This window comes from Lepidochelys kempii, chromosome 25 (assembly GCF_965140285.1).
Source record: "Lepidochelys kempii isolate rLepKem1 chromosome 25, rLepKem1.hap1, whole genome shotgun sequence".
In the NCBI taxonomy this organism is placed as follows: domain Eukaryota; kingdom Metazoa; phylum Chordata; order Testudines; family Cheloniidae; genus Lepidochelys; species Lepidochelys kempii.
Window position 1 is genome coordinate 13,403,719 of NC_136404.1, and position 26,684 is coordinate 13,430,402.

Below are 26,684 nucleotides of genomic sequence, written 5' to 3' on the forward strand. Positions count from 1 at the left end.
GGGGAGAGATTTCACTCAGACCCAGGTAGATATAGGCAGTGTAATTTGAGACACTTGGGACCTGATTCTCAGTACCCCTGTTCCAGGGCATGGCGGGGAGCTGGATGGGAGTGGCTTTAAACCGCCTTGCTGCTTCCCATATTCTGTGGAAGGGAGGGTGGGAGAGTAATTGAGTTGGGCCTGGTCTACACTCAGATTTTACACCAGTCCAACTAGTTCTGCTAGTAGTGTGTCCACACTCAGGGGAGTTGTGCTTTAACTCTATCACTCTACTAAAGGGGTGCAATTTGTGCGTGTAGACAAGATCTTGGATATTTTCCCAGGGGACACGGCTGTTTCTATAGTGACGGTGGGACAATTGTGGGCTTCCTCAGTGAGGATTACTGACCTGTACCCCAACCTGTGATTGATGGATTTAACTTCTAAGACAGCATGTTAGACTAGCAGAGGGGAGCAGACAGTTGCAACACCTGATCCCACAGGCAGAGACAGGCAAGGACTTCACTGCATAAGAGGTGGATGCAGGGAGGGGTTACACGGTATAACTCACGTGCATTCACGCTCTAGCAGTAAAATCCTAGTGGAAACAAGGCACCTGTGGTTTTTGCCATGAGGGGCCCACCCTGCGCGTGGTTGCCCTCAGCTTGCTACTTTGTGGTAAACACGACAGGGCCTTGTCTACACTAGGATTTTGCAGCAGAGGAGCTAATACACATTAGACAGTAAAAACACACCTTTCTTGGGCAGTGAAGACAAAACCATAGTCCTGAGAGGAGCGATTACGAGCCACTGAAACTGAATGAGGCTTTATGAGACACTGTCAGAGACCGTAGCCTTCTCAATGGCTCCAGCTGACATCCCTTTGAACTGGGTGGGTCAGATGGACAGAAGAGGCTATTTGAAAGACCCTCGAACTCACCGGGTATGTGTACGCTACTGAGACTATATGGCATAGCTAGTGTAGATGCCACCTACACCGACAGAAGGGCATAGGCGGTTGGTGTAGGAACACCACCAGCCCAAACGACGTAAGCAATCTTCCATCAACAGAGCTGTGTCGACATGGGCTTTTTTGCCAGCTTCACAATTTGGTTGGGGGGTGGGTTTTGCACACCTCTGACTGGTGGAGCTATGCTGCTATAACTTTCAGTGTACGCCAAGCCGCAAGAGGTTCAGAGCTGGCTGGGAGAATGCAGATTTGTTCTTCCCGTAATTTAAGAGGCACGCCTGTCGGCCTTATTTGTAGTGAGGTGAGGAAACAGGGAAGGTTCCAGAACCAATTAGGAACTTTCTGGAAACAATTAAGGCAAGCAGGTTGATTAGAATACCTGCAGCCAATCAAGAAGCTGCTAGAATCAATTAAGACAGGCTAATCAGGGCACCTGGGTTTAAAAAGAAGCTCACTTCAGTTTGTGGTGTGCGTGCGAGGAGCTGGGAGCAAGAGGTGCAAGAAGCTGAGAGTGAGAAGGTGTACTGCTGGAAGCTTACGCTCAAATAAATTTGTTAGTCTCTAAGGTGCCACTTTTCTTTTTGCGAATACAGACTAACACGGCTGCTACTCTGAAACCAAGCATTATCAGACATCAGGAGGAAGGTCCTGTGGTGAGAATAAAGGTGGTGTTGGGAGGAGGCCATGGGGAAGTAGCCAGGGAGTTGTAGCTGTCACGCAAAGCTGTTACAGAAGCCACTGTAGACATCTGCAATCCACAGGGCCGTGGGCTAGAACCTGGAGTAGAGGGTGGGCCCAGGTTCCCCCCAACTCCGTACTTGATAGTTGAACTGGACTGTGGGTTCCACCAGACGGGAAGGTCTCTGGCCCGTTCCCCGATCCACTAGGTGGATCAGCAGAGACTGCGGGGATTGTTCTTCTTTTCCCCATGCTGGACAGTGATGAGGCTGAGTGAACGGCAGGTTTGAGCCACGAAAGTGGCCAAACTGAGGGCTGCCGTGAACCTCTGAGGCGAGAAAATCCGCCAATAAGTGCAGGACCCACCAAGGCAGAGGAGGAACGTGTCACAGGCCCCTAATGGGGTTTTTAAAGATGCCTAACGCCATCATTAGGCGCCTAAAAACCTGGCCCAAAGTCCCTGAAGCTGGATTTTGGATCAAGATAGGAACTGCGAGCTCGGACCTGTAGGCTATGCAATAGCTCTCCTGCTTTGCGGACAGACCCCACTGAATGCATTGCTAACTCAAGTGGGTTGTGATACACGTTGCGTACAAGCGTTGGGTTGGGTTTCTGGGCATCCACACCCACTGCTAACTGGGTCTGAAGCACTCCAGCTCTCCCAATTTAACAGAACTTTTAGCCAAACCGCATTCTTTCTGCCCCAGGTTACAATTGTTCTGACTCCTCTCTCACGTGCATATTCAATTGCTCCTGACAGCCTGCAAGGGAAGGCACAGGAAGACTGGAGACAGACATCTCAGCCTACTTATTAGCAGGGAAGCCCCCAAGCCAGCCAGCCCAGCTGTATGCTGAGGAGGCACCAGGCAGAGCAAGGGCCTATGTGTAAATCCAGGAGTTGGGACACCTTCTCTTGAGAGACAGAGTGGCAGTGAAAAGGTTAAGAGCTGGCAGGCATCCATTCTTGGGGTAGGGGGTGGGCTCATTGTTCCAGGACCTTATCTGGCTACCTTGCTGTCTTATCATAATATCCCACCTCAGGGGAGGCAGCATTATCTGGTAGACAGAGCACTAGCCTGGGATTCAGGAGACATGGGTTATAGCCCTGCCTCTGCGACTGGGTGACCTCACAAACCTGCTCCTTGCCTCAGTTTCCCCACATGTACAATGGGGATAATGATACTGACCTCCTTTCTAAAGTGCGTTGAGATCTAGGGATTATTATTATTATTACTTTGATAGCCCCAGTCATGGTACTCTCTGGGCCATTGAATTAATCCCTGCAGTCACTCCACGGACAGTAACGGAGCCATAGCACAGGTGAATTTGCAAACCACTATGGCAACCCAGGAACAGAGCATCCACAGCGGCAGCCTGTTAAGATTAACCGTCTATGTGCTCTGGGGAGTGCTCTCTCCACCAGCCACACACACGGGGCTCACATCTCCTGGTAACACGAGCGCTGGCCTCTGGAGATGCTTTGCCACTCTCATTAGTGCAGAGCAGCGAATAGAAGCCAACAGCCCCTCTCGCTACCGGTGCCCAAAGGGCTGTGACAGCCCAATGCCTCGGAAAACAAGACGAGCTCCCTGTTCGTTTTCAAATCAGATTTTTTAATTAAATAAATAACGGCAAGGGGTTTTCAAGGCAGTATCACTTCACAGTGCGGGGCCTCCGGGGGGGAGGGGAAGAGTCCGGCATTGGGGGCAGCTCAAAGTAAATGTGCTTCGTGAGTAAAACCAAACCAAACCAAAAACTGACTCCCTCTCCCCGGCCATTTCCGTCCCTCCCCAGACAGGGCGTGCGGAAAACATGTCACGTTCACTTTAAGCCCCCGCTCGAATCTGTAAACAACATTGAAGAATATAAATAAGAGACATCCCCCCCCCCCCCGACACACTCCTCATTAGGACTCAAAAATGAAACAAACGAAAGAAAAAACGTTTATCAATTTTCTCCAATGTACCTGGCTGTTGGAGGGGTGCTGGGAGCTCCCCACTCCCTGGAAAAGCCTCAGAGCTTCCCCACACCCTCCCCCTACTCACTCCTTTTCCTTTCAGAAAGGAAAGGCCCCCAAAAGGGAATCACAGCCTGGGGGCTCGGGCCAGGCGCTGGCAGCTCACATTTGTGTCCCGTCTCCAGCAGGCAGGAGTGGTGGGTGGGGAGACCCCCCCCCCCCCGAGTTAGCACCTCTGTCTCACAAACTGACTTCATGGTCAAGGCAGCTGTACTTTGGAGTTTACCACCTCAGCTGAGCCGGCCAGGGGCAGGGTCCCTGACAGAGTGGGTGACACAAAGCTGGGGTTTGGGTGATGTGAGACGAGGCCGGCTTCTCCGTCACCATGTGCCTTGGGGAGCCACTCCCCCGCTCCAGTGCCAAGTGGGTGTAAAATGCATTGGGACACTAGCACTTTCCACCTTCTTCACGCTCACAGTGAACAGGTGAACACGGCCTGTTTGTTCAGGGGAGGACCCAGCCCACAATGGCTGATAAGTCATTTCAAATCCATCAGCAGCAGAACTAGCTTCAGGGCGGTGGCCTGAAGGCAGTTATTTAAAAAAAAAAAAAAAAAGGCAATTGGATGAAGGGCGTCTGTCACTGGAGTCCCGAACGGCCGGCAGCCTGCAGGAAATGTGCGCATGTGACTATGTCCGCAGCCCGGAGGACAGGCACTGCACGAGTAGCCACACGCCGCAGTGAAAGGTTCCAGGGCGCGGGAGCTGCCAGAGCCTTTCACTGCGGTGGGGAAAGGCTCCGACAGCAGGACGCTCCACTGGTAAAAGTAGCAGCACAGACGGGGAGGCGGTTTGGGTGGGTAGCAGCTGCCTAGGGTCTATACTATGGGGGCCGAGGTGTGTCTGGCACTCTGTACCACTTCCCTCAGCGGTGCCTCCCTGTCTACACTGCCACGTGTAGCCGTGCTCGCTGGGCGTGCAGTGTGCGTACGCCGTAAGCGTCGACGCACCGTGGGTGTGCGCGCGCTCCTGGAGGAGTGGGGAAAATTCAGCCAGCAGCAAACCCCAAATCTGCCGGAGCAGCTGAGAGGTAACGGGCTCCTGCAAGCCACAGGCGGCCCTGTCTCGTTTGGCACGCTATGCAGTGACTAACGGCCCTGCTGCCATTGGACACAATCTTGGTCACCTCAGTCATGTCTCTCGCAAGGGCAAACACATTCCTTTCTCTTACAAAATAGAGAGTTTCTTTACATTACATTTTTGAATATCAAGGTTGATGTCCCAGAGGGCTGATGCATCATCTTGCCAGGGCTGTGCTCCGTGTGCTCACACAGGCTGGCAAAGGAGATGATTAGGGTAGACAAGCAGTCCTACCAAGGGTGAGTGTCATATGCTCGGATGGGTTACTAGGGCTGAAAGCTCTCCTTTTCAGGCACATAGCTACATGCCTTGTGCTTGCACAGGATACAAGGGACGTGCCCAGGTTTGATGCACCTGCCTGGCACCTGTGTGGGCCCGTGCTTAGCACCGGATGGGCGGGCTGATGCGCCCACCTCCTGGCCACGTATACCATGAGCTCAGAGGCAGCCTGCTAGCTTCTGTTTCAGTTTCTGTAGGATTCTAATGTAAGTCCCAAGATCCAACTCACTGATCACTAATACCCTTTTCCCCCAGCTGATCAATGAGTTTGGAACCAGTCAGGCAGTTCTGCAGGCAGCTCATTCAGATTTAACCCTTTTGCAATGCAAACAAGGATTTTACAGACCATGTTGCCCACTGCCAGCCCCGCTAGAAACTCCCTCTGCCACCAATGCAGCCTCATCCCTGGATTCGGGTTCTCCATGGAGCAGCACAACCAATGGTTAAGTGTTGGGAAGGGAAGAGCATTGAGCAATGTGCAGACAGGCTGCCCACCCTAAATGTTACTTTCCAAGAGCTGAGGCTGTAGTCAGAGGTGTGGGAGGGGATGGGACAGGCTGTTTCTCATCTGGACCTGGCAGTGGAGAAGACAGACGGACGCTGATGGCGCTCTGGGTCTGAACACAGTCTCAATACACATGCCTGCCCCCAGATTAACAAATCAACAGGCACACTACAGCTGTTAGAAAAGAAAAGGTGAGAGAATTACTTCTATTGCAACACAAAATCCGAGGGTGAATGGCCACGCCTGAACACCCCCTCTTTCGGCACAAACACGCCCATCTCTGCATCCAGAGGGCCACTCCAGCCTGGACTGACTGTGCTTCTTCGTGTCACTTTCCTAAGCACATGTACTTCTGATTACGTCCTCCATCCCAGCCCCCAAAGTGCCCACGACACATCCTCATCCTCAGTAACATCCCACTGTGCAACCGGCCTGCCCTAGAGAAAGCCCCCTCTGTTGGGGTCACTGGACACTTCCACTGTCGTCAGGCCAGAGGCTGTCTGAACTGCATGGTGCTGCCTGTGTTGACACCGGGCGGGTGGGGGCTGGGCTCATGGACTCATCCTCCTACTAAAACCTCCCATCAGCTTTGCACAGGTGTGTCAGACAGCACTAAAGCAGAAAGGTGTTTGGTTTCACTGTAGCCTTGGAAGGACAGACGCCAAAACATCAAGGAGGATGGAAAGACAGATTCCGACTGACAGCTCCAAGCTGGCCCCGTGGAACACGGAAGCCCAGGGAATTCACTCAGTCGGGTCAAAGTTGTAGCTCGGTCTGTGACAAGGTCAAGACTGGAAATTCTCACTGTGACAAAGGCCCCGGGCAGGCCTGGTGAGCAGCCAGGAAACTATTTACATCTCCAATGCCGATGATGCCAAAATCTGTGACCGATAAGGACACTTGAGCAGGGGACACCAGTGCCTCTGGGTCCCTGTCCAAATCCACACGGCCAGAAATTAAAGGCAACCCCTCGTTAATGTCTCCGGGGAGAGTGAAGTCCATCGTTATCGTCTCGCCGGAGCTCTGCAATGTCTCCTGCTTCTCTGCCAGGCCCGGTCCTGCCGGTGGCAGCTGATAAAGCCCCATTTCCGAGGGGTTACCTGGATGCCGTGTGCAAGTGGCTGAGATGCCACCTGAGGACGTGTCCTCTGCAGGGTCAAAGGAACAGTTTGTCTCTGAGGGAGTGCTGCATTCGTAAGCCTGGCCCGACTCGCTCATGCTGCCCACGCTGCAGGCTGCGCTCTCCACGCTCAGAGGCTCTGCACGACCCAAGGGGCGGAGGAGGAACAGAGAGACAGGGTGAGGAGAGCAGGCGAGAGAAAGCTAGAGTGAGTCCATTGTACACAAATGCAGATAACACTGTACAGGGTCTTATTCACACCCACTGACCAGAACGATCTAGTCAGACTGTACGTGGCCACGATCCCTCGCTCCTTCATGGTATCAGCCAAGATCCATCACAGTTTATCACTGTTATTGCTACTGTTTGCCAGACACTGGGAATGGGGTAGATCACTTGATGATGACCTGTTCTGTTCATTCCCTCTGAAGCACCTGGCATTGACCATTGTCAGCAGACAGGATACTGGGCTGGATGGACCATTGGTATGACCCAGCATGGCCATTCTTATGTGGTTCCCCTGTGTGGGATGCATGTGTGGAGTGGGGAGACTGGGAAGACAGTTCATTGGGGATGGGGGGGGAACGCACGTACATCAGTGCTTCTATGGAAATTCAGATGATCCTCTGACGTGACTCTCCAAGATGCGCCTTATGCTAGGAACCCCCATCCCCAAACACACCCCAGGGTGTTTTTCCCCCAGACGTGGACATGCAAAGGTCCAGGTTTGTTAGGAGATGGTAAGAGAGGCAGATTATTCCCCACTCCTTTACATTCTCCCCAGAGCTCACCCTTAGCGCTAAACTCCCAACCTCATGCTCTGACCGTGGAATGGGCTGATTTAGTGACAGACAAAGCCCCTCCCTTAGCACTGAGCCCTTTCCTGCTGTGCAGGCGTCCTCTCAATGGTTTTCCCAGGATCTGCTTCCAACCAGTGGAACTTAAGGAGCTACGATAACAGGCGCACGCCTGCAAATATGCCATGGGAAGTCATGAGAGAAGGACAAACGGAAGCTCCGTACCCCAGAGCAGTGGGAAGGAGAGGCCTCCATCCTCCAGCTCTGGCACTGGAGGAAGGCAAAGGAGTTACCTGCACTCTCAATTGCTAGGTGATCTTGATTGAAGCGAGAGTCCAGGCAGCTGGTGGCAGAGGGAATCGGTGGGGAGTTCCGAGAGCGGGTGGCATTTTCCGCCTCACCCCCATCCAAGTCGTTATCCACGTAATCCCTGCAGGGGGAGAGACGACGCTGTGACCATCCACTCAGTGGGGTTAAGCAGGTGGGGGAATCAACAACCCTCCCTAACACGCTGCCAAGGGACAACGCAGGAGGTAACAAGGACATTCTCAGCACCATACACAGGGAGCAATCAGCAACAGACTCGCTGTGCAGAAAACATCCTTCCCCTCAAGGTCTGTGGGGCCCCTTCTGTTCCTGCATGGGCACAACCCCCCTGAAATCGGTGGAGCTAAACCAGTTCATGTGAAATCAGAATTGGGCCTTCGCAGGTTCCAACACTTGCTGAACTCTGCAATCCCAGAGACCTACGGACTTCTCTTCCTCCCACAGTGCACTCAATGGGCAAACACTCTCCCCAGTGAGACGGCCACTGCACAGAACTGCTGTCTTGGCCTGCTGCAGGGTCAGCATGCTGGCAGACAGAGCTGGGTGGGAAATGGCTTGCTGGTCCCTGGAAAATTGTCAAGATTTTGACATTTTTTCTTATTCCGAAGTGGGACAAAAGATCAACATCTCAAAAACATTTGCTAACCAACAAGCAGAGAAATTTTTGGGCTTGGGTCCAAAGCTTTGTTTTGACATTTTTAAAACATTTTGTTTCAATTTCGACCTTCTTTTATTCCAAAAAATGGTTTTTATTATAATGAGCTTATATTTCTATCCAAAAAATCATTTCAAACAAAAACAGAATTTTTCGGTTAAAAAAAAAAAAAAAGTCAAAACGGGATGTTTCAACAATTTTGAAACATCCTCTCCTTTCACATTTTTCGAACTGAGATACTGGCCCAAGCCTACCGTTTCCCACTAAGTTTCACCTGTGATTAGTTGTTTTCCAACAAAAAACATTTCCTGGAAAAATGCCCTCCCAGCGCTACTGGCAAACGGCTGCTTTCCTTTGTGGTGGGACAGTGGGCTACACTCTGTATGCAACGTGTGCATCAGTTGGCCTGCCATCCCCGAGCACCCTCCCAACGAGAAGACCTATCTCATGAGGTTTATGGTGGGGAGCGTTATTTTAAGATCAAGGTCCCTGAAGCAGGGAGTTGAGTGAAACAGGGAGCCTTGCTGGTAAGTAACGTTTACTAATCTTAGTCTGAGAATATTCCACGCACGTGGCTCCAGGGTGGAGGACATACTTCTTCCTTCCGAAGCGAGTCTGCTGGGTGAAGTAGTCATAGCGCTCCGACTTCTTCCACATGTAATAGTACTCCACGCACTCTCCCACTGACCGGGTGCGGACCTGCAGGGAGCGATTAGTCAGAGTCCCTCCATAAAGCCCCAAGGGCTTTACGAAGGGTCAGTACCATCACCCCGCTTTGCAGATGGGGAAACCAAGTTCATTCAAGTGACTTGACCCAAGTCGCATGGTGAGTCAGTGGCAGGAACTGGAATCTCTTGACTCTCAGTCTTGTGCCCTATTCGTTGGATTACATGGCTCCCCTTTCATCCCGAAGGATCCCACTGAACTCTACAAACAACCCACACCCTGCAATCACTGACCCCCAGAAACATTGCGATGGTGAAGACAGTTTGCAAAGCACTTTGAGATCCTCAGCTAGCCAGTGCTAATTTTTAATAAATTAAGCCTCGCAATCTCTTATGGACGTCCGTATTGTTTTCCCTGTAGTGCAGATGGGAGAAATCAAGCAAACAGTGCTGATTACATGCACTGGACCCATGCACTTGACAACGACCACATAGCAAATCAGCTGGGATTAGAACTTTTAGCAGTCCGAATTTCCCCAGATTAAGTAAGGTTTAATATATGTTCCCAGCACTAGCATGCACTCCTGCAGCTCCTCTCAGTCTGTGACACAGAAACATGAATCTTTACCTTGTTAGCTTGTATGAGATGGAAGTTTTTCCCATGGACTCTAAACCCGTGTTCAAAGTTTCTGCATTCTTCCTCGCTCCAGGCACAAAGCTCATCTGCAGCACAGGAAAACAGGATGTTAGGAGTTCCACAGAACCCCAGGGTTACTGAGAGACAGACACGTCCAGGGGCTGCTGGAGTTGCAGAAGGAATCTGGACATTTGGGATACAGCATGCAAGAGAATCTGAACAGTTGGGTATCTCACCTCTGATGACCTTCACGTTGAATCGCAATCTCCGCAGTGCCTCTTCTGCATTGAAGTTACATTTAACCAGTTCATATAGAGCCTATGCAATGTAATAAAGAACTGCTGATTACATGCACTGGCCGCATATACCACTAACCAACTCAGCTGTGACTCACTGCACCTGCCCAAACAGCACATTCTCTTCTGGAGCCACTTATCTACACCACCCCACTTGGACCATCAGCAAGGACTGCTCCACAGTTCGAGGCTCTAAATTATGAAGCACGGGGCTATCCTGGGAGGAGTCTAGAGACAGTAGGTGTGCATGTGTCCTCATACAGCTGTAATTAAAATACTAGTCTGAACGGGCCAGTTCAGCAACCTGGTGGCAACACAACCCACATGGAGTATTTGAGGCAAGTCCCGAGCACTCCTTTTGCTCCTCAACCAGCAGGAGGCAGTAGAAAGCAGCAGGCTCAGCAAGAAAGGTTCCCTCTGTCTGATCCATGGAGCAGCAGTGATGGGCCCCAGAGGGAGATGTATCATCTAGAAAGGAGGTCTCATTCACCCAGGGTCTTTGTGAGATCCACTCCCTCCCCTCTGAAACAAACAAGGGATCAATTCTGAAACTCCCTGCTGATACTTCCTGCTCCCATGGCCAGTGCTACTTGACTTCTGTCCACAACACTAAGACAACAGAGAATTTCGTGACTGCACAAAGCCCTGGCTCCCAGGCTCACCTGCTCATTGTCCTTCACCATCTCTCCATCTGACAGACTGGCACTGGAGACCTCGTCCCACCGCCGCTTAACTGCTCGGTACAAGAACTCTTCCACCTCCCGCTCAGGGAGGATGTTTGGGTCCCACAGCAGCTGATCTTCATTCTCGTAGGCTAATGGGAACATCAGGGCATGTCTGAAATGAGCTGGTCAATCCGAGAGCACCCCTGGTTTTCAAGAGGTGGGATGTGGGTGGATCAGAGAGGAAGTCTCTGGGCTCCAGCCTGGCAGTTATGGTCAGACGGGATGCTCCAGCTGCGAGTTCTTAGATTTGAAAGCCAGGATGTTTTCTCTCCTGAATCTGGAGAGTGTAGGGCTGCTGATCCCAGATTCCCCCTTTCGTCTGATTAGCCCAAGACTGTTGACTGTCAGAGCACAGTGACTCTGTTTGCTCAGGCTTTTCCTGAAGGGGTGGCTGGGGAGACTTTTTGATGCTCAAAACTTCTCTAGCCTTATTAGAGAACATGTTGTCAATTGATGCATGTGGTTTTAAAAGGCCAGATTCTGCAGTGCCCCTTCCTGCTCTGGGCATAGGAGTGGGAGGGCAAAGGTGGCTTTAAGCAGCCACTGTTTCTGTCAAATTCTGGCCTGGGCATCCCCCTCACTGCTCCCACTCTCACACATTGGCACACGGCTGTGTATTGTGCTCTAAGAACATAAGAACGGCCATACTGGGTCAGACCAAAGGTCCATCTAGCCCAGTACCCTGTCTTCCGACAGTGGCCAATGCCAGGTTCCCCAGAGGGAATGAACAGAACAGGTAAATCACAGGGTGATCCATCCTCTGTCGCTCATTCCCAGCTGCTGGCAAACAGAGGCCAAGGACACCATCCCTGTCCATCCTGGCTAATAGCCATTGATGGACCTATCCTCCATGAATTTATCTAGATCTTTTTTGAACCCTGTTATAGTCTTGGCATTTAAAACATCTTCTGGCAAGGAGTTCCAGAGGTTGACTGTGCACTGTGTGAAGAAATACTCCCTTTTGTTTGTTTTAAACCTGCTTCCTATTAATTTCATTTGGTGACCCCTAGTTCTTGTGTTATGAGAAGGAATAAATAACACTTCCTTATTTACTTTCTCCATACCAGTCTTCATTTTATAGACCTCTATCATATCCCCCTTAGTCGTTTCTTTTCCAAACTGAAAAGTCCCCGTCTTGTTAATCTCTCCTCAAATGGAAGCCGTTTCATACGCCTAATCATTTTTGTTGCTCTTTTCTGAACCTTTTCCAATTCCAATATACCTTTTTTGAGATGGGGCGACCACATCTGCACGCAGTATTCAAGATGTGGGTGTGTCATGGATTTATACAGAGGCAACATGATATACTCTGCCTTATTATCTATCCCTTTCTTAATGATGCCCAACGTTCCGTTTGCTTTTTTGACTGCTGCCGCACATTGAGTGGATGTTTTCAGAGAACTATCCACACTGACTCCAAGATCTCTTTCCTGAGAGGTGGTAACCAATTTAAACCCCATCACTGTATATGTATAGTTGGGATTATGTTTTTCCAATGTGCATTACTTTGCATTTATCCACATTGAATTTCACCTGCCATTTTGTTGCCCAGTCCCCAAGTTTTGTAGCTCTTCACAGTCTGCCTGGGACTTAACTATCTTGAGCAATTTTGTATCATCTGCAAATTCTGCCACCTCACTGTTTACCCCTTTTTCCAGATAATTTATGAATATATTAAACAGGACTGGGCCCAGTACAGACCCATAGGGGACAGCACTATTTACCTCTCTCATTTCTGAAAACTGATCATTTATTCCTATCCTTTGTTTCCTATCTTTTAACCAGCTATATGTTCACAGCAACGCGGGAAATTGTTTAAATGAAAACAAACAGAAAACAAATACTTGCAATGAACTAAAACAACAGGCAAGGAAACATTTCTATTAAGATATAAGGATTGGTAACCACTAGCACCTAATATACTTTTTGTTTGTTTATTTGTTTGTTTTTCAAGACAAAGGGCCTGATTCTCCTTGGCCCTTCACCTGGCATATTCATTTACACCAGAGCAAAGTGAGTGCAGAGAAGGTGTACATCCACTTTGCACTGGTGTTCACATGAAGCATATGGTGCAGGACAATGGAGAACGTGACCCAAGATCTATGGTGCTGAGCACCCTCAGCTCCCATTAACTTCAGTAGGAGTTAAGGGCACCCAGCGCCTTGTAGGATAGAGTCCTAAATGTGAGCTTAAAACTAGTAGGAAGTGAACCCTTTAAACTAACTTGCCCAGAGTCTGCCTGGCATAGATAATGAGGGAGGAAGTGAGTCATTTCTAGAGAGCAGACTCCCGGGTAGCAGACTGCATCTAAGTTCCAGCTAACGGGTGCAGAGTTTTGAGCTAATAAATGATTGGACACAATCTGAAAACCAAAAGCTTCTCTGCTTCTGAGAGATCCTATCTAGCTGGAAATTGTGATCACCACTGGGGATTTAGGATGAAAATGTATAGATAAATGGTATCGCTTGCCAGTTTGTGAAATATAAATACAATATTACTGTGAGGCATTAATTTTTCTTTGGCCATGGCTGAGACTCACATCCCCAACTTTGCCAAACTCAGACCAATCCATCAGAAATTTCACATGCTTGATATCACGATTTTTCAGGAAAGTTTTGAGGCAAATAAGAAAAAGAGTTTGGCAGACAGAGATTCAAATATAAGACCAACGGTAGGGGAGAAGCAGGATCCATCTCTGCATGAGTTCTGAACCCACAATAAGCTCCTGTTGGTGATTATTTGTGAAATGTTTGGAGGCGGGGGGGAGGGGAGTAAATTCTCAGGGTAAAAACTTTGTTCACTTGGAATTAAGCATGAAAACAATCTAACACTGCTGTTCAGGAACAAAATCAAGTGAACACTGTTTTCTAAAAACAAAACCCACATCAATTAGAAAGCCTGTAAAGTCAAAGTTTTAACAAAAACCCAAACACCAAAAATTATGGAAAATAAAATAATGTGAAAAATGTTAACTCTGCTGCACTTCACTGCCAGAAATGTAGAGACAATGTGATCCTCAAAGAGCACAGGTGTCTATAAGAATCAATGGCTGGAAGTTGAAGATAGACAAATTCAGAGGAGAAGTCAGGAGCACATTTTTAGCAGCGAGGGTAATTAACCATTGTGGCTGAGTCTCCATCACTGGCAATTTTTAAATCAAAATTGGATGTTTTTCTAACAGATCCGTTCTAGTTCCACCCCAGCTACTGGACTTGAAGCAAAAATAAATTCAGGGAAGTCCTATGGCCTGTGTTATGCAAAAGATCCAACTAGATCAGCACAATGGTCCCTTGTGGCTTTAAAAATCTATGAAACTATATTATCAGAGACTCCAAAAATTAAAGATGCCTTCGTACTTTACCTTCATTGTAAACCTGCAGTGATTACAAACTGCCAGATCATGTAAAGCAAACTGCACCTGTGTTTGCATTGCAAACAGCTAAAACTGCTGGCTCTTTTAGGGCTACACACAGTCCTGTTAAAATACTGGATCACGCTGTGAACCAAAGGAGAGCACATTGGCGACAACTAATCCACCACCCTTTTCCTAAAAGCCCCACTTCTGTTTGGAGGACTGAGTGTTGTTAGACATACAGACATCATATCTAGGGATACAAACCTCAGTGACAGAGCCAACACTCTGGCAGCAGCTCAGATCAGTGGACCCCATATCCAGAAAAAATACAGCACAAATGTTACAGTCAGAGTGAGGAAGGGCTCTCACCTTTTTCACAGTGCCTGTTTAAGTGGAGGATAGGAACAGCTGCCTGGTACTGAGGTCCAACCATGATCTCCTGAAAACCATCACAGAGAAGGGAATTAATATAAGGCGACTGCGTTATGTGGTTGTACTGGAATCAACTCAGGGACCTGGTGATGAACGAAGCTTAATCTGCCTCACTAAACACACTGGCAGACCACATTGTCCGGGTTCGCTCTAAGGGGATCCCTCCTATTCGTTAGAACAATTATGAAGGGGTTTCAAACAAATTAGTCTGTGGACCCTCTGATTTGAAGCCTGGTCTCACTGCTGAATATTTATACCAAAAGCTTATGTCATCCAAGGCTGCAGAGGAGGAGAGGCAGTGTGCGTCCAAAGAGGAGTCTACTCTCGTCTTCCACAAGATAGTTCTCCAAAGCCCCATCCTGGGCACTCAACACCAGACCTCACCTCCCCTAGGCTACGAGTTGCCGGTTTGAATGCTGAGGTACAGCATCCCCCTCACTGCGAGGATAATCTCGGCTACAGGCTCCACAGGGCACGCTTTAAGATACGCCTGCCATAGCCTTGCACAGAATGGAAGACTCAGAGGACCGGCGCCCGACACTGAGCTCCCCAAGAAGGCACCCCCGGGGTGGGGTCTCGTGGTTTTCTTGAGCTGCTCGGCTTTCTCACGCTTGAATGCAGAGCATTAGCCCCCCGGGGAGGTGCAGTTGGCTCGGATCACTTACCTTCTTGCACTCGTTGGACGGGATGGAGTCCTCTTCGGAATCCTCAGCCGAGGAGGAGGCACATGGAGAAGAGCAGGGCTCTTTGTCTTCATCAGCCAGGAAGTTTGCTTTGAAGAAAGAGAATTCACTTGTTCAGTTACAAGATGGTTAACACTCAGCCTCAATACCTCTAGATTCTCTCTCCTTCCCTCATTTCCCATCTTGGAGTTGTTTTGAGCCTGCTCCGTTTATTCAGAACAACTTACCCAGATTCTCTTCTGTAGGCAAAATACCCAAGTCCTTGCCACATGAGCAGTGATCACTCAGCAGAGCCAAGGCTCCCAAATTTTGCAGGATTAGGGGTAGAAGCCCAATCAATCATTCCACACTAAGTTCTCCCTTGCTTTGGCTCCCTACAAACCCCCAATATTAAAGTCCGAGGAACACAGTAGTTGCCATACTAGACTGGACCATTGGTTCTACTAATCTGCAACACCCCCTTCTAGATCAGACCACTGGTCCTTCTACTCAGGAATCCTGCTTGCTGTCATACTAGATGAGACCAGTGCTCTCGCTACTCTGAGAGTGGATGCTGCGGAGGGGGCAACTGGCAGTGATATTTCTCAGGAAGGCAAAAACCCCCAACATCCCATGCACTTCACCAGTTGTGTAGTTGCCCCGAAAGTCCACGCTGGGCACGTAACAGAAGTCCTCACCGCCCTGAGGCTATGAGCTGCAGCTGGAGAGAACTGCTTCCTGACCCTACAGCTGATCAGTTCACACCCTGAACCATAAAATTCTACTCCCCTTATCACTACGGCCCAATTCTGTCTGTGCAGTAACATCAGGAGGGCTCAGTTTATCTCCAGCTCCCCGGACCAACCTCAAAAGTTGCTACTTCAGGAATTTCAGTAACCAAAAATTTAAAAATAATTTTAAAAATTGGCCTTTCCTCCTGAGCCACATCCAAGTACAAAAGGTCCGTTAGAAATCAGGGACACATACAGCCAGGCTGGTTTGGGAAAAGGTCCGACGCATCATGGGACGTGACGGATGGAGTCAGGTCGTCGGCCGAAGACTGCGTCTCCTCCTCTTCTTCCCCTGAAAGCAAATCCTTCGCTATTTGTTCCTTTTAACAACAACAAGAAAGTGAAAAATGTTTTTAAATTTAAAAAAAAAAGGGAGGGGACGCCTAGAGTAAACCATCCCTGGCCAAGATCCCTTCCTCCGTGCATCTCCCCAACCCCACAGGCGCTTCCCATAGACCTTCCTTATCCACACCCTCAAAAGACTGTTTCCTTCAGGTTCACTGGGAGAGTCAAGAAGAGAGTGGCTTCCTGCAGATGCTACAGGGAGAAAGGGTAAGAAGCACTTTCTGCACAGCCCATCCCAGAGTGGGTGACTTTCAGAGGGGCTGGCAGGGAATAAACTTTTTTAGTGGCTCTTATGCTGAGTGGCAGGAGTCCTGGCTTCCCTGGGAATAGAGGGTGATCCAGGTTTTCAGGCAGAGATGAGGCCTCCTGCAAATCTCCCTAGAGTCACACCACATGCAGAACAGGAGGGATCTACATTCCAAATAGGGTTTGCAGTTTGTTGCTCTTTGTAACAATTACTCTTTCTTTAGTCTCCCCTGAATTTCCTGTTTGTGTTAGCACCTCTGCAGCTGACATTCCCGGTTGCACATTGGGATCAGTGGGTTAGCCAATTCCCACCTGCTGGAATTCAAGCATCTTGAATAAACTAGACCCCTGAACGAAGGACCCAGTAGATGCCCCCCGTTCTAGACCCTACACCAACCTGGGGTGCACTACTTTCTCCCCTTGCTAGCAGCTAGCACGTGGCCCAAAGTTGCCCTTACCTTATCCAGGGTCATGTCCGGCAGGTTGCGAGGGATGTCATTGCTCTCGCTGTCCTGCTCTGAGATCGGATCAGATGCCTCATAGCCGTAAAGTGCAAGCAGCTCCTCGAATGGCATTTCACTGCTCTGAGCGAGAGGAGGACAAAGCTTCATCAGGAATGGAACAACCACCGAGTACAACACCAGCTGCAGTAAACACAGAGATATGCAGAGGCAGTCAGGGCAGCTCTGCTCCTCTGGGGGCTGGCTCTGATCTGTCTTTGGCGCTGCTCTATCATGCAGGAAACCAAAAGGTATTGACTAACGGGGCTATGACAATCTGTACTTCCCGAAGCTATGGACAAACCTGGGAAATTATCCCAAAGCAGCAGATTCAAGGGTGGCTTTTTTACACTGGGTTTTCATGCTGGTGAAGAGGTTCCAGTTAACAGCCCTGGAGACTAGATTCCTGTATTTACACAGAGAACAGGGCAGCACAAAGGTCCCTTATGTATACTGACACTGACCTGAAGGTACAGTCTCTGTCAGAGAAGGATGCTCACACTCCATAACCTACTGAATTCTTGGCCTCTTGGCTGCCCACAAAGGAGCCAATAGATGCACCAGTGTTTTCTCAGAAACTGACACCTGTCTATCATGAAGCGGATGGCATAGCAACAACCCATTTCACATGGACCAGACAGCCAACAGCTTTTCGTCACCAGGGATGCAGACTGGATTTGAACTGGCAACCTAGATAGTGGAGGGCTCCAGAGCTCATGACTGGTCCCTTGGGCAATTTGATCCCCAACATCCAAATGTCAATCTGATCCCCAACATCCAAATGCTTAGGAGACTTAAATAGAGTGCATAGCCAGCCGATCTCCCTGAGCGTCGGCTCAGTGGAGATATTTGATCTCAATAATCTATCAAGATAGACAAGAAATCCTACAGATAATTCCCCTTCCCCACCCTTGCTGCCTTTACCTGAGATGCACTGAAGCTCTTTTCCAGCTCTTCTAAAGACTTTTCTTTCTCTTGCGTATTTTCTTCCTCCTCCCTCTCTTCTCGTACACCATAGTTCTGTGACAGGATCTCAGCTAGGGTGAATCGGTGGTCAGATGAGCCCATTGACACAACTGCAGGGATTAGAAAGTTGGCCATTAGCCACGCTTGACTGCAGACCACAGCAACAAAATTTGGAGAGACTTCGGGCTGGTCTACCCTACCGCTTAAGTTGATGTAACTTACGTCGCACAGGGGTGTGAAAAAGACACGCCTGAGTGACATTAAGTTACATCAACCTAAGCACTGTCCACACCGGCGCAACGTCAGCAGGAGATGCTCTTCTGCCAGCATAGCTTCCACCAGTAATTATGCCGATGGGAGAGCTCTCTGGTGCAGCTGCGCCAATGTAGTGCTGTAATATAGACTTGCCCTCCATTGTGTGTGTGTGTGCTTAAGTTCATGTTCATGCCCAGAAAATGTCAGGGGGAAGAGACGAGATGGAAGAGAAATGGGAGTGGGATGGGGAAAACAAACATAAGCACACTCAAGCTGTTGGTACCTGCTGCAGTCTGAAGACCAGGCTCTCCAGGACATAGGTTGTGGGCTGGGTATGGAACCACCCTTGGACTCTGCCTGCCGACCGAGGCCTTCAAAAAGAAATGAACATGGAGGAGAAACATCTTCCTAATAATGTGACACATTTCCAGCCCCCAAATGCAATTCACTTAGTTTAAAAACCAAGTAAAGAGAGCTTCTGATCAGGTGTACTCAAGGACCCTCCCCCCGCAGCCTCCCCTGCCCTGTATTTATCACTTCAGAATCCCTAAGTGCATGCACGGGTGCCTCTTCTTCATCACATCACCGATATCTAGTCTCTCACCAGTTTATTTGAGAACCACAGTCCTTAGGACTTATATTGTCATGAAAGGAGATTTTATCCTGCCACAAACTTTATTCTAAAAGCATATGGCCCTTTTTTTTGAATGTGGCACTTCCTTAACCTCTGAGCAATCCATCAGAGGTAGAATCAGAAATGATCTGGCCACCAAGCAGGACATCTGTCCAAGTGCTTCCCATCTTCCCCCATTCCAAAGCACTTTAAAGACTCAGAATGGTCACAAATGGCATTAACAACTGAGCAGGCAGGGAGGGAATCCAATGGTTGCAAGCAGCAAGGGTAAGATGGATAATGGATAGGACAGGTGGATGTGAATGTAGGCATCTGCTTTCTGGCAGCCAGTGTTCAGTCAGAAGTTCAAACAGCAATGTGGGCTGCAGTCTGGGTAACAATCCAGAATGTCTGTTATTTCTGGGATTGCTGTATATTTGTTAGGTCTAGGAAGGGAGCAAGTGAGTAATCAACTGACTCAACCATGTTAACTAAGAACACCATAGCTGTGGAACAGAACTGTGGTGTCAGTCCCCAAACTGGCATTACTACATTTTAATTAATACATATCATGGCCCTGATCCTGGGAAGTGCTGAGCACTCTCACCATCCATTCAGTCAATGAGAGTTGTGGGCATTCAGCACCTTGCAGGACTGGACTTCAATAGCTTATTTTTTTAAGGAAGCAAAGGATCGGTTGAAATCAAAATGGGAGATCCTCCTTCCCCCATTCTAGATGAGACAAAGTACATATTCTCACTCATACACACAAGTCCTTCCAACCAGATATCAGGTTGCTGGCTTAGAACTAATGCCTCCAAGTCTTAAAAATTTGTAAATCTGGTAGCAGTGCCAGTTATTTTGTTGAAATAATGATGGTGATGATTTTTTATGACTGATGACCTAGGAGGCAGCGGGGTGTTGTCATGAGAGATCCAAGAGCTGAAGCAACCTTGGAACTACTGCTCCTTTGTCTACTAGGCACAATGCAAAGAGAATGCCTTTAGCCTCAAGTGAAACACGCAATGTGTATTGCAATTCACCATCCCCTAGTGTCTGATTATAGAGCAACAAAATCCTCTGGAGACTATCTTGTCTTCTTGCAGAAATAGCGCAGGACCTGTGTGTACTAAGAGAAGGGAGGAGTTTATGAGATAATAAAGGAGAAAGGGGTGAAAAAATTTAGGACTGCCTTTGTTCTAAGATTGGGCATTTCTATGTTTCCTGGGAAACAGGAAGATGGCTCCATATCAAAAGGGAGATGCCCCTCTGCTAGGGATTGATGGGACATGATGAAGAACAAGACTATTTTAATAGATATCCTTCCCGTAAATAACCTTGGTTGTATGAAGATGATCAAGGTGTGGTCTACAATCATTCACTCTGTAGCTTTGGGAACATAATTCAATGTAGTCTCCCATTTCCTGAGACAATCTACTTACGGACTGTATTTCCTCACAGAGGGTTAGTAAGGAAATGTGTTCAAAATGTTTCAAAAATGAAAGTTTCTACTAAGTAATATTGTTCGGTTAACAAATGGTGGTTGGAAAAAATGTCAATCAGAACACTGGATAAATGAGGATACATTATATCAAAGACCATTAGGTGAAATGAAGAGTAACATTAGTTAATAGTAAGATACAAACTAATACTTATGAACATCTTCAGGTTAATGAGGATGAAGAAAGACTCAAAGCTGAAGTAGTAACAGGACACTACTGGACACGGAAACTGCCCGTGCTGAAAATCACCAAGAAGACAATGGTAATAATGAAAGTAAATCAAATCACAATGGTGTATGTGGATTGAGAAGGGACCAAAGAGATGGCAGGCAGAGCCAATGGCCAATTCTTACATCCTAACATAGACATGGATGAAGCTGGAGCATACAGATGGCCGACACCATAATTATTTTTGGATTTGAAAGACCAGGTAACCAGAAATCCAGGCAGAGACAAGCAATGGGTGAAGAAGCAAGATCAGACTCATATGTGTAGATAGTGACCCTTGGAGGGAAATGTTGTTGGTTGAACTGACTGTTAATGGCATGCGATGTAAAATTATTTCTCTCTAACATGAGAGAGAGAGATGCTGTCTGACGCTTAAAATCCTACTGTGAGATAGGGAGTAGAAAACCCAGCAGCATTGCATGGGTCAGAAAAACTGATGTAGATGGCCCCAAGATATGAATGGCTACATCTAGGTCAAGAATGGTACTTAGACATGTTGATGAAGATGCTTCTGTCATTTGTGATGCTGATAGTTCTGATCACATTCCAGAATCCAAGGTGGTCACCTCAGATAATTCCGATAGCGCCCGAGCTGATGCTGAAGTTGGCTCCGCTGCCTGCAAAACTGGATGGCCACCTGGATTAGGACTCTTGGCAGCTTCTCTCTACACAAATCGCTGCTTCTTTTGCCTGAAACTGACCCTCCTCACATGGCAGTTATGAACACATCTGCTGGCTTATCAGTCTTAAAAGACTCGAGCATCCCTTCCCTGATTCCAGAGTCAAGATTCCAGGAACTCCACAAAAGATACAGCAACAATGATTTTTAAGAAATGCAGGGATTTTTCCATGCAGTAGTGGATTTCATGCCCTGTCAAAGTTGTTCAAGTGCAATGGTGATTGTGTGTATGTCCAGAGCACTAGCACAGAAAACACCTAAGGCTAGAACTATTCTCACAAGAAAGCGAGACAAATAGAAAGAGGAGGGTTTCCCTTCAGATTTCATTGCTTTAATAACAGTGTTGATTTTTCAGGCCAGTTTAGTCCATTCCATGGCCAGGTGAAGTGTACCTCTTAGTGCTGGCCTGTTACAGAACTGCTCCTTGTTGCTCCTGTCTTGTGCACATTCCTTGATGTTTTGGGGAAAGAGTGCTGTTGGCTATTTTCCATTGAGCAAAGGTACACGTCTGAATCTCACTCATTTTGTAACCTCCACATAGTGAGTTTTTCTCTGCAAGTCCATAAAATTAATGATGGAAAAGACATATTAGGCCATCTGGTCCATCTCCCGCTGGGATCGGTCACAATTTCATTGTGGTGATCCCACATATAGCAAATCTAGTTTGTGGGATGTTAACTGGCCCCAAATTCCCCTTGGGATGCACATCTCATCATAGGGACATCATCACAGTGCTCCGGGACATCGTCTCCATGCCACGTGCTGGGGGTGAACTTGAGGATGCTGTGGTGAAGTCTCAGAATGATGTTTCAGAACAAACACGGTAATGCAACAGGGATACTGCATCCAAGGGCCATTGTGATTGACAAGATGTAATGAGGACAGTCTCACACCAATAGGAAAAACTCCCTGATGTGACATGTTGGTGCAACCGTTGTAGTGTGACACGTGAATGACATCTCGTTGTGGTGGAGAGGATGCCTCCATGAGTGGTGCTCAAGAAAAGCTTGTAATGCAACAGATGGGCCTCTTGATGGCTTCTCAATGCTATTCTCCCAAGTCAATGTCACAATAAGGATCTTGCAATGTGATATCCTGATGCCCCATGTAACTGGTGTGACGCAACAGGGATGATGTTTCAAAGTGACATCAAGACAGAACGGGGGATGACATCACAGTGCGATGCCCCAGCGTAAGCATGGTAACATCTCTGCATGATGCACCAACATAATTATTGCTGTCTTGACACAATGACACACTCCAAGAGTTCAAGTCCCTCCCATTGAACCATCTGATGCACATGACAACTCCCCCCACCTCCATCCACCCATGCTGCCCTCCCCAGCCATTGCCCCCAAGTTCTTACTGCCCCATCTCCATCCCCTTTTGCTCCAATGCCCCCTACCCCCAGCCACCTCCCATCCCTGCCCACAGCTCTTTCTGCTCCCTCCAACCTCCATTGCTCCCCATGCCCACAGCTTTTGCTGGGCCTCTCCAGCCGCTGATGATCCAGCTTCCTCCCAGACCTTGCTGCCCCACAGCACCAGCTACCCCCTCCAGCCCCTACTGGTACCCAGCCCAAGATGCCCTGGCTACCCCCACCCCTAGACCCATATGCCCCAGCCCCTGCTCCCCGCAAGTCCCTGATGCCCTGGCTACCCTGCAGCTCTTACTGCCCCCTGCCCCAGATGCCCCCCAGCCCAGCTACCCCTCCAACCCCAGCTATCCCTGCCCCATGCCCCCCAGGCCCTGCTCCTCCCAAGTCCCTGACGCCCCAGCTACCCTGCAGCTCCTACTGCCCCCTGCCCCAGATGCCCCCCAGCCCAGTTACCCCCCCAGTCCCAGCTATCCCTGCCCCATGCCCCCCAGGCCCTGCTCCTCCCAAGTCCCTGACGCCCCAGCTACCCTGCAGCTCCTACTGCCCCCTGCCCCAGATGCCCCCCAGCCCAGTTACCCCCCAGTCCCAGCTATCCTTGCCCCATGCCCCCCAGGCCCTGCTCCCTGCAAGTCCCTGACGCCCCAGCTACCCTGCAGCTCCTACTGCCCCCTGCCCCAGATGCCCCCCAGCCCAGTTACCCCCCAGTCCCAGCTATCCCTGCCCCAGATGCCCCCCAGCCCACTCCAGACCCTGCTGCCCCCTACTGGCCCCCAGCCCTCGATGCCCCAGCTCCCCCCCAGGCCCAGGCCCTCCCGTCCGGCCTGGGGCCTAGGCCACGGAGCAGCCTCCGGGCCCGGGGGGGGTCCCTATGAGCCCCCCCCCGGGGCCTGCGGGGGTCCCGAGTGGCGACCGCCCCTCCCCCGCCAGGGCCCCGCCCCCCGGGAGGGGGGCCCGGCGGGGTGATGGGGGGAGGTTTGGCCCCGGCGCTGCCCCCCCCCGTTGCCCCCTCCCCCCGGCGCACTCACCTCCGCCATGGCCGTGTGGGGAGCGCGGACGGGCGGGCGGGCGGGGGAGCCCCGGATGCGGGGCCGCCCGCTCATTGGCTGCGGCGCCCAGGAGGGAGGGGGAAGGCGCGGGGGGGGGGCAGATGAGAGAGGGGCGGGGGGGTGAAGTGATGGGGAGGGGGCACGTGGGGCGGGAGAGTTAAGGGGGGGGTCCGGTGGGGGGAGGGGTTAGTGCAGGGGGGCTACGGCAAACGGTGTGTGGGGGGGGTAAAGTGACAGGGGAGGGGTCAGGGAGGAGGAGGTGGGGGACCAGGGGGGAAGCTGGGGTTGGAAGGGTCAGGGAGGGGGTTGGAGGGGTCAGGGAGGGGGAGGCTGGGGGGGTCAGGGGGAAGCTGGGGTGGGGGTTGGAGGGCTCAGGGAGGGGGAGACTGGAGTGGGGGGTTGGAGGGGAAGGGCTGGGCTGGGGGGGTCAGGGGGAAGCTGGGGTGGCAGTTGGAGGTTGGAGGTGGGGGGGCCGGGGGGAAGCTGGGGTGGGGTGTTGGAGGGGTCGGGGGGGGCAGGCTGGAGAGGGGAGGTGGGCCAGGGGGGAAGCTGGGGTGGGAGGTTGGAGGGGTCAGGGAGGCTGGAGCGGGGGGAGGTTGGGGTGTGGTGTTGGAGGGGTCAGGGAGGGGGAGGGTTGGAGTGGGGGAGGTCAGGGGGAAGCTGGGGTGGGGGTTGGAGGGGTCAAGGAGGGGGAGGCTGGGGTAGGGGGTTAGAGGAGGACAGAGAGAGCGGCAAGGGGTGAAGTGATGGGGAGAGGTCAGGGAGGGGGAGGCTGGAGTGGGGGGGAGGCTTGGGTTGGAGGGGTCAAGGAGGAGTAGGGGGTTAGATGATGATAGAGCGGCAAGGGGTGAAGTGATGTGGTGGGGGCAGGGGAGGGAGGGGATAAATGGGGTAGTGGAGTCAAGGGAAGGAATAGGTGCTGTGTGGGGACGGAGTTAAAGGAAGGTTACTGGGGCAAAGTGTGTGGGTGGGTTAGGGATGAGAAGGTTGGAGGGGGCAGGGAGGGGGAATCTGGGTTGGGGGGTTGCAGGGAGCAGGCTGGGAAGAGGGTTGGGGGCAGGTAGGGGAAGGCTGGGGTGAGGGGTTGAGGGGACAGGGTGGGGGAGATTGGATGGGGTTCAAGGAGGGAATCTGAAGTGGGTGGGTTGGAGGTGGAGGTTGGCTAACGGGTTGTAGGAGGAAGTGATGGGGAGGCTAGAATGAATTAGGTTAGAGATGGAGGCATGAGGGTGAGAGGCGTTACCAGGATCTGGAAAAAAGAGACCAAAGTGTCTCAGGAATAGGGGGACTGGGGCAATGAGGGAAACCAGGGTGGGAGAGAGAGAGATTCAGGGCATGGCTTGGCAGCTAAAGGGACACAGACTCTTACTAGTGATAATAAAGTGGCAGTTTGCAGGCCAGGAAGTTCAGATGAAGACTGAAGGCCTTTTTGGAGGTTATACTTTAGCCAGCACAAGTTTTTGGCCTCAATCCAGAAGTAACTGGATGAAATGTAATGGCTGGTGTTATCCAAGGAGTCAGACTAGATGATTAGACTCTTTTGATCAATAACAAGCCAAAGAGACTGAGGTGGATCTGGAAGACTGGGTGCATAATTGAAGTGGCAGTTTTCAAGGGTTGAAGACTTGGGGGTTGTTTGCAATCTTGATAGACAAGGGTTCTGTAGATAGCTGACAGGGCCATGGGGCAGTTTACCTCATTAGGGAGAGGATAATACAGGGGTATTTTATCAAAACAATTAGAGGTAGGAGCAGATTTTTAGATCATGTCCATCCCCTATCCTACCCTACGGGCATTTAGATTTAAATAGAAACAGCCTGTGAAAATCAGTTGTGTCTGGAAAGGTCAGAAAAAATTATCTTCTGATGTTAGGGCCTAATCCTGCAAAATGCCCAGCATCTTCCGCTTCCAGTGACTGCAATGAAAATTGAGCCTTCTCAGCACCTTACCCACACATAAAATGTCGTTCTATTCAGTGGAGTGCCCAAACACAGGCCACTGGGCTGAGTGGAGTTTCTTTTGCAGAGGCATCTCTGCAAGTGCCTCCTTTTTTGAACCAGAGTGGGCTTTGCATTTGGAACAATTCAAGTTGAGAGAGAAGTCTGGTGCTTTCAGTCTTGTAGAATTGCTCTTCCTGGGGTCGCCGGCTGGAGGACAATGGGAGACCCTGATTAGAGATCCAAGCTGGATTGTGGTGTTGCTGGGGGCTGGATATGAAAACTCTAATTTTCTGTTATGGGACAATATTAATCTCTGGTGCAGCTCCACTGATTTTGGCCCATGAATCTGAGTGACCTTTGGGCTAACATCTCTATTCAAACTTTGAAATGAATGAGTCCATTTCAAAAGGCCAGTATGAACTTTAGAGGGCTAATACTAAGGTATTAGCTGATGGGTGTGGGAAATATTTTTGTATGTTGTTTTCTGGTAACACTCACAAGGTGGATAGTCACTGTCCACAGACACAGGGAGACACAAAGACCAGCTGTTCATAATCCTGCATTTTGTGTAAACTTGTGAGAGTAAAAGTCTACCAGCACCATTGTGAGTGTAGATTTCTGATTTGCTAGCATTTGATACCCACGTTTCACTGGTGTAAAGGGCAGCGGAAGGTGCTATGCAGCGGAGAGTCAAACCCCTGTCGGTTCTCTGAAGACCTTACAATCTAAGGCCTTCTATACATGAGGAAATTGTTCCTGTTTAACGTAATCAGTTTTAGAAACAAGTTTAGTTAAATCGGTTTCACTACCTTGCTTGAACACTCTTCTTCCAGATGCTATATACCAGATCTACTTACCAATTTAAGCTAAATCGTTGCAACACACTCTGAAACTCAGTGTGTCTTTGTTTAGACAAGTGCTAACATTTTCTAAAGCACTTAAGTGACATAGGTGCCTAAGTTGCATTGAAAGTCAATGCGACAGGCTCCTAAATCACTTTAGCATTTCTGAAAACAT

The 26,684-nt window shown here is 49.8% G+C and overlaps 1 protein-coding gene across 4 annotated transcripts; it reads right to left on the bottom strand.

Moving 5' to 3' along the window:
- Window positions 1-3,219: 3,219 nt before the first annotated feature.
- On the bottom strand, window positions 3,220-23,781 carry MIER2 (MIER family member 2). 4 transcript variants are annotated; one of them, XM_073324300.2, is made up of 13 exons: window positions 23,707-23,781; window positions 18,565-18,652; window positions 17,985-18,136; window positions 17,019-17,204; window positions 16,166-16,289; window positions 15,182-15,288; window positions 14,454-14,523; window positions 10,667-10,818; window positions 9,945-10,026; window positions 9,700-9,794; window positions 8,978-9,105; window positions 7,718-7,854; window positions 3,220-6,766 (listed from the first exon to the last, which is right to left on the bottom strand). In XM_073324300.2, exons 1-13 carry the CDS (start codon window positions 23,779-23,781, stop codon window positions 6,309-6,311), a joined length of 1,854 nt encoding a protein of 617 aa, XP_073180401.2. In that variant the 3' UTR covers window positions 3,220-6,308. The 4 variants fall into 4 exon arrangements, with proteins under 4 accessions (XP_073180401.2, XP_073180403.2, XP_073180402.2 ...); XM_073324302.2 differs by having other exon boundaries at window positions 17,019-17,144; window positions 23,707-23,780; XM_073324301.2 differs by having other exon boundaries at window positions 9,002-9,105; window positions 23,707-23,780.
- Between the last annotated feature and the right edge of the window lie 2,903 nt (window positions 23,782-26,684).

What these genes read in the sequence shown, in the direction of transcription:
- MIER2 (XM_073324300.2), bottom strand. Translation starts at nt 23,781, where the DNA reads ATGAGCGGGCGGCCCCGCATCCGGGGCTCCCCCGCCCGCCCGCCCGTC. An exon ending in TGGTCTTCAGACTGCAGCAG is followed by an intron (nt 18,137 to 18,564) that starts GTACCAACAGCT and finishes TAATCCCTGCAG; the next exon opens with TTGTGTCAATGGGCTCATCT. An exon ending in CGGACATGACCCTGGATAAG is followed by an intron (nt 16,290 to 17,018) that starts GTAAGGGCAACT and finishes TGTTGTTAAAAG; the next exon opens with GAACAAATAGCGAAGGATTT.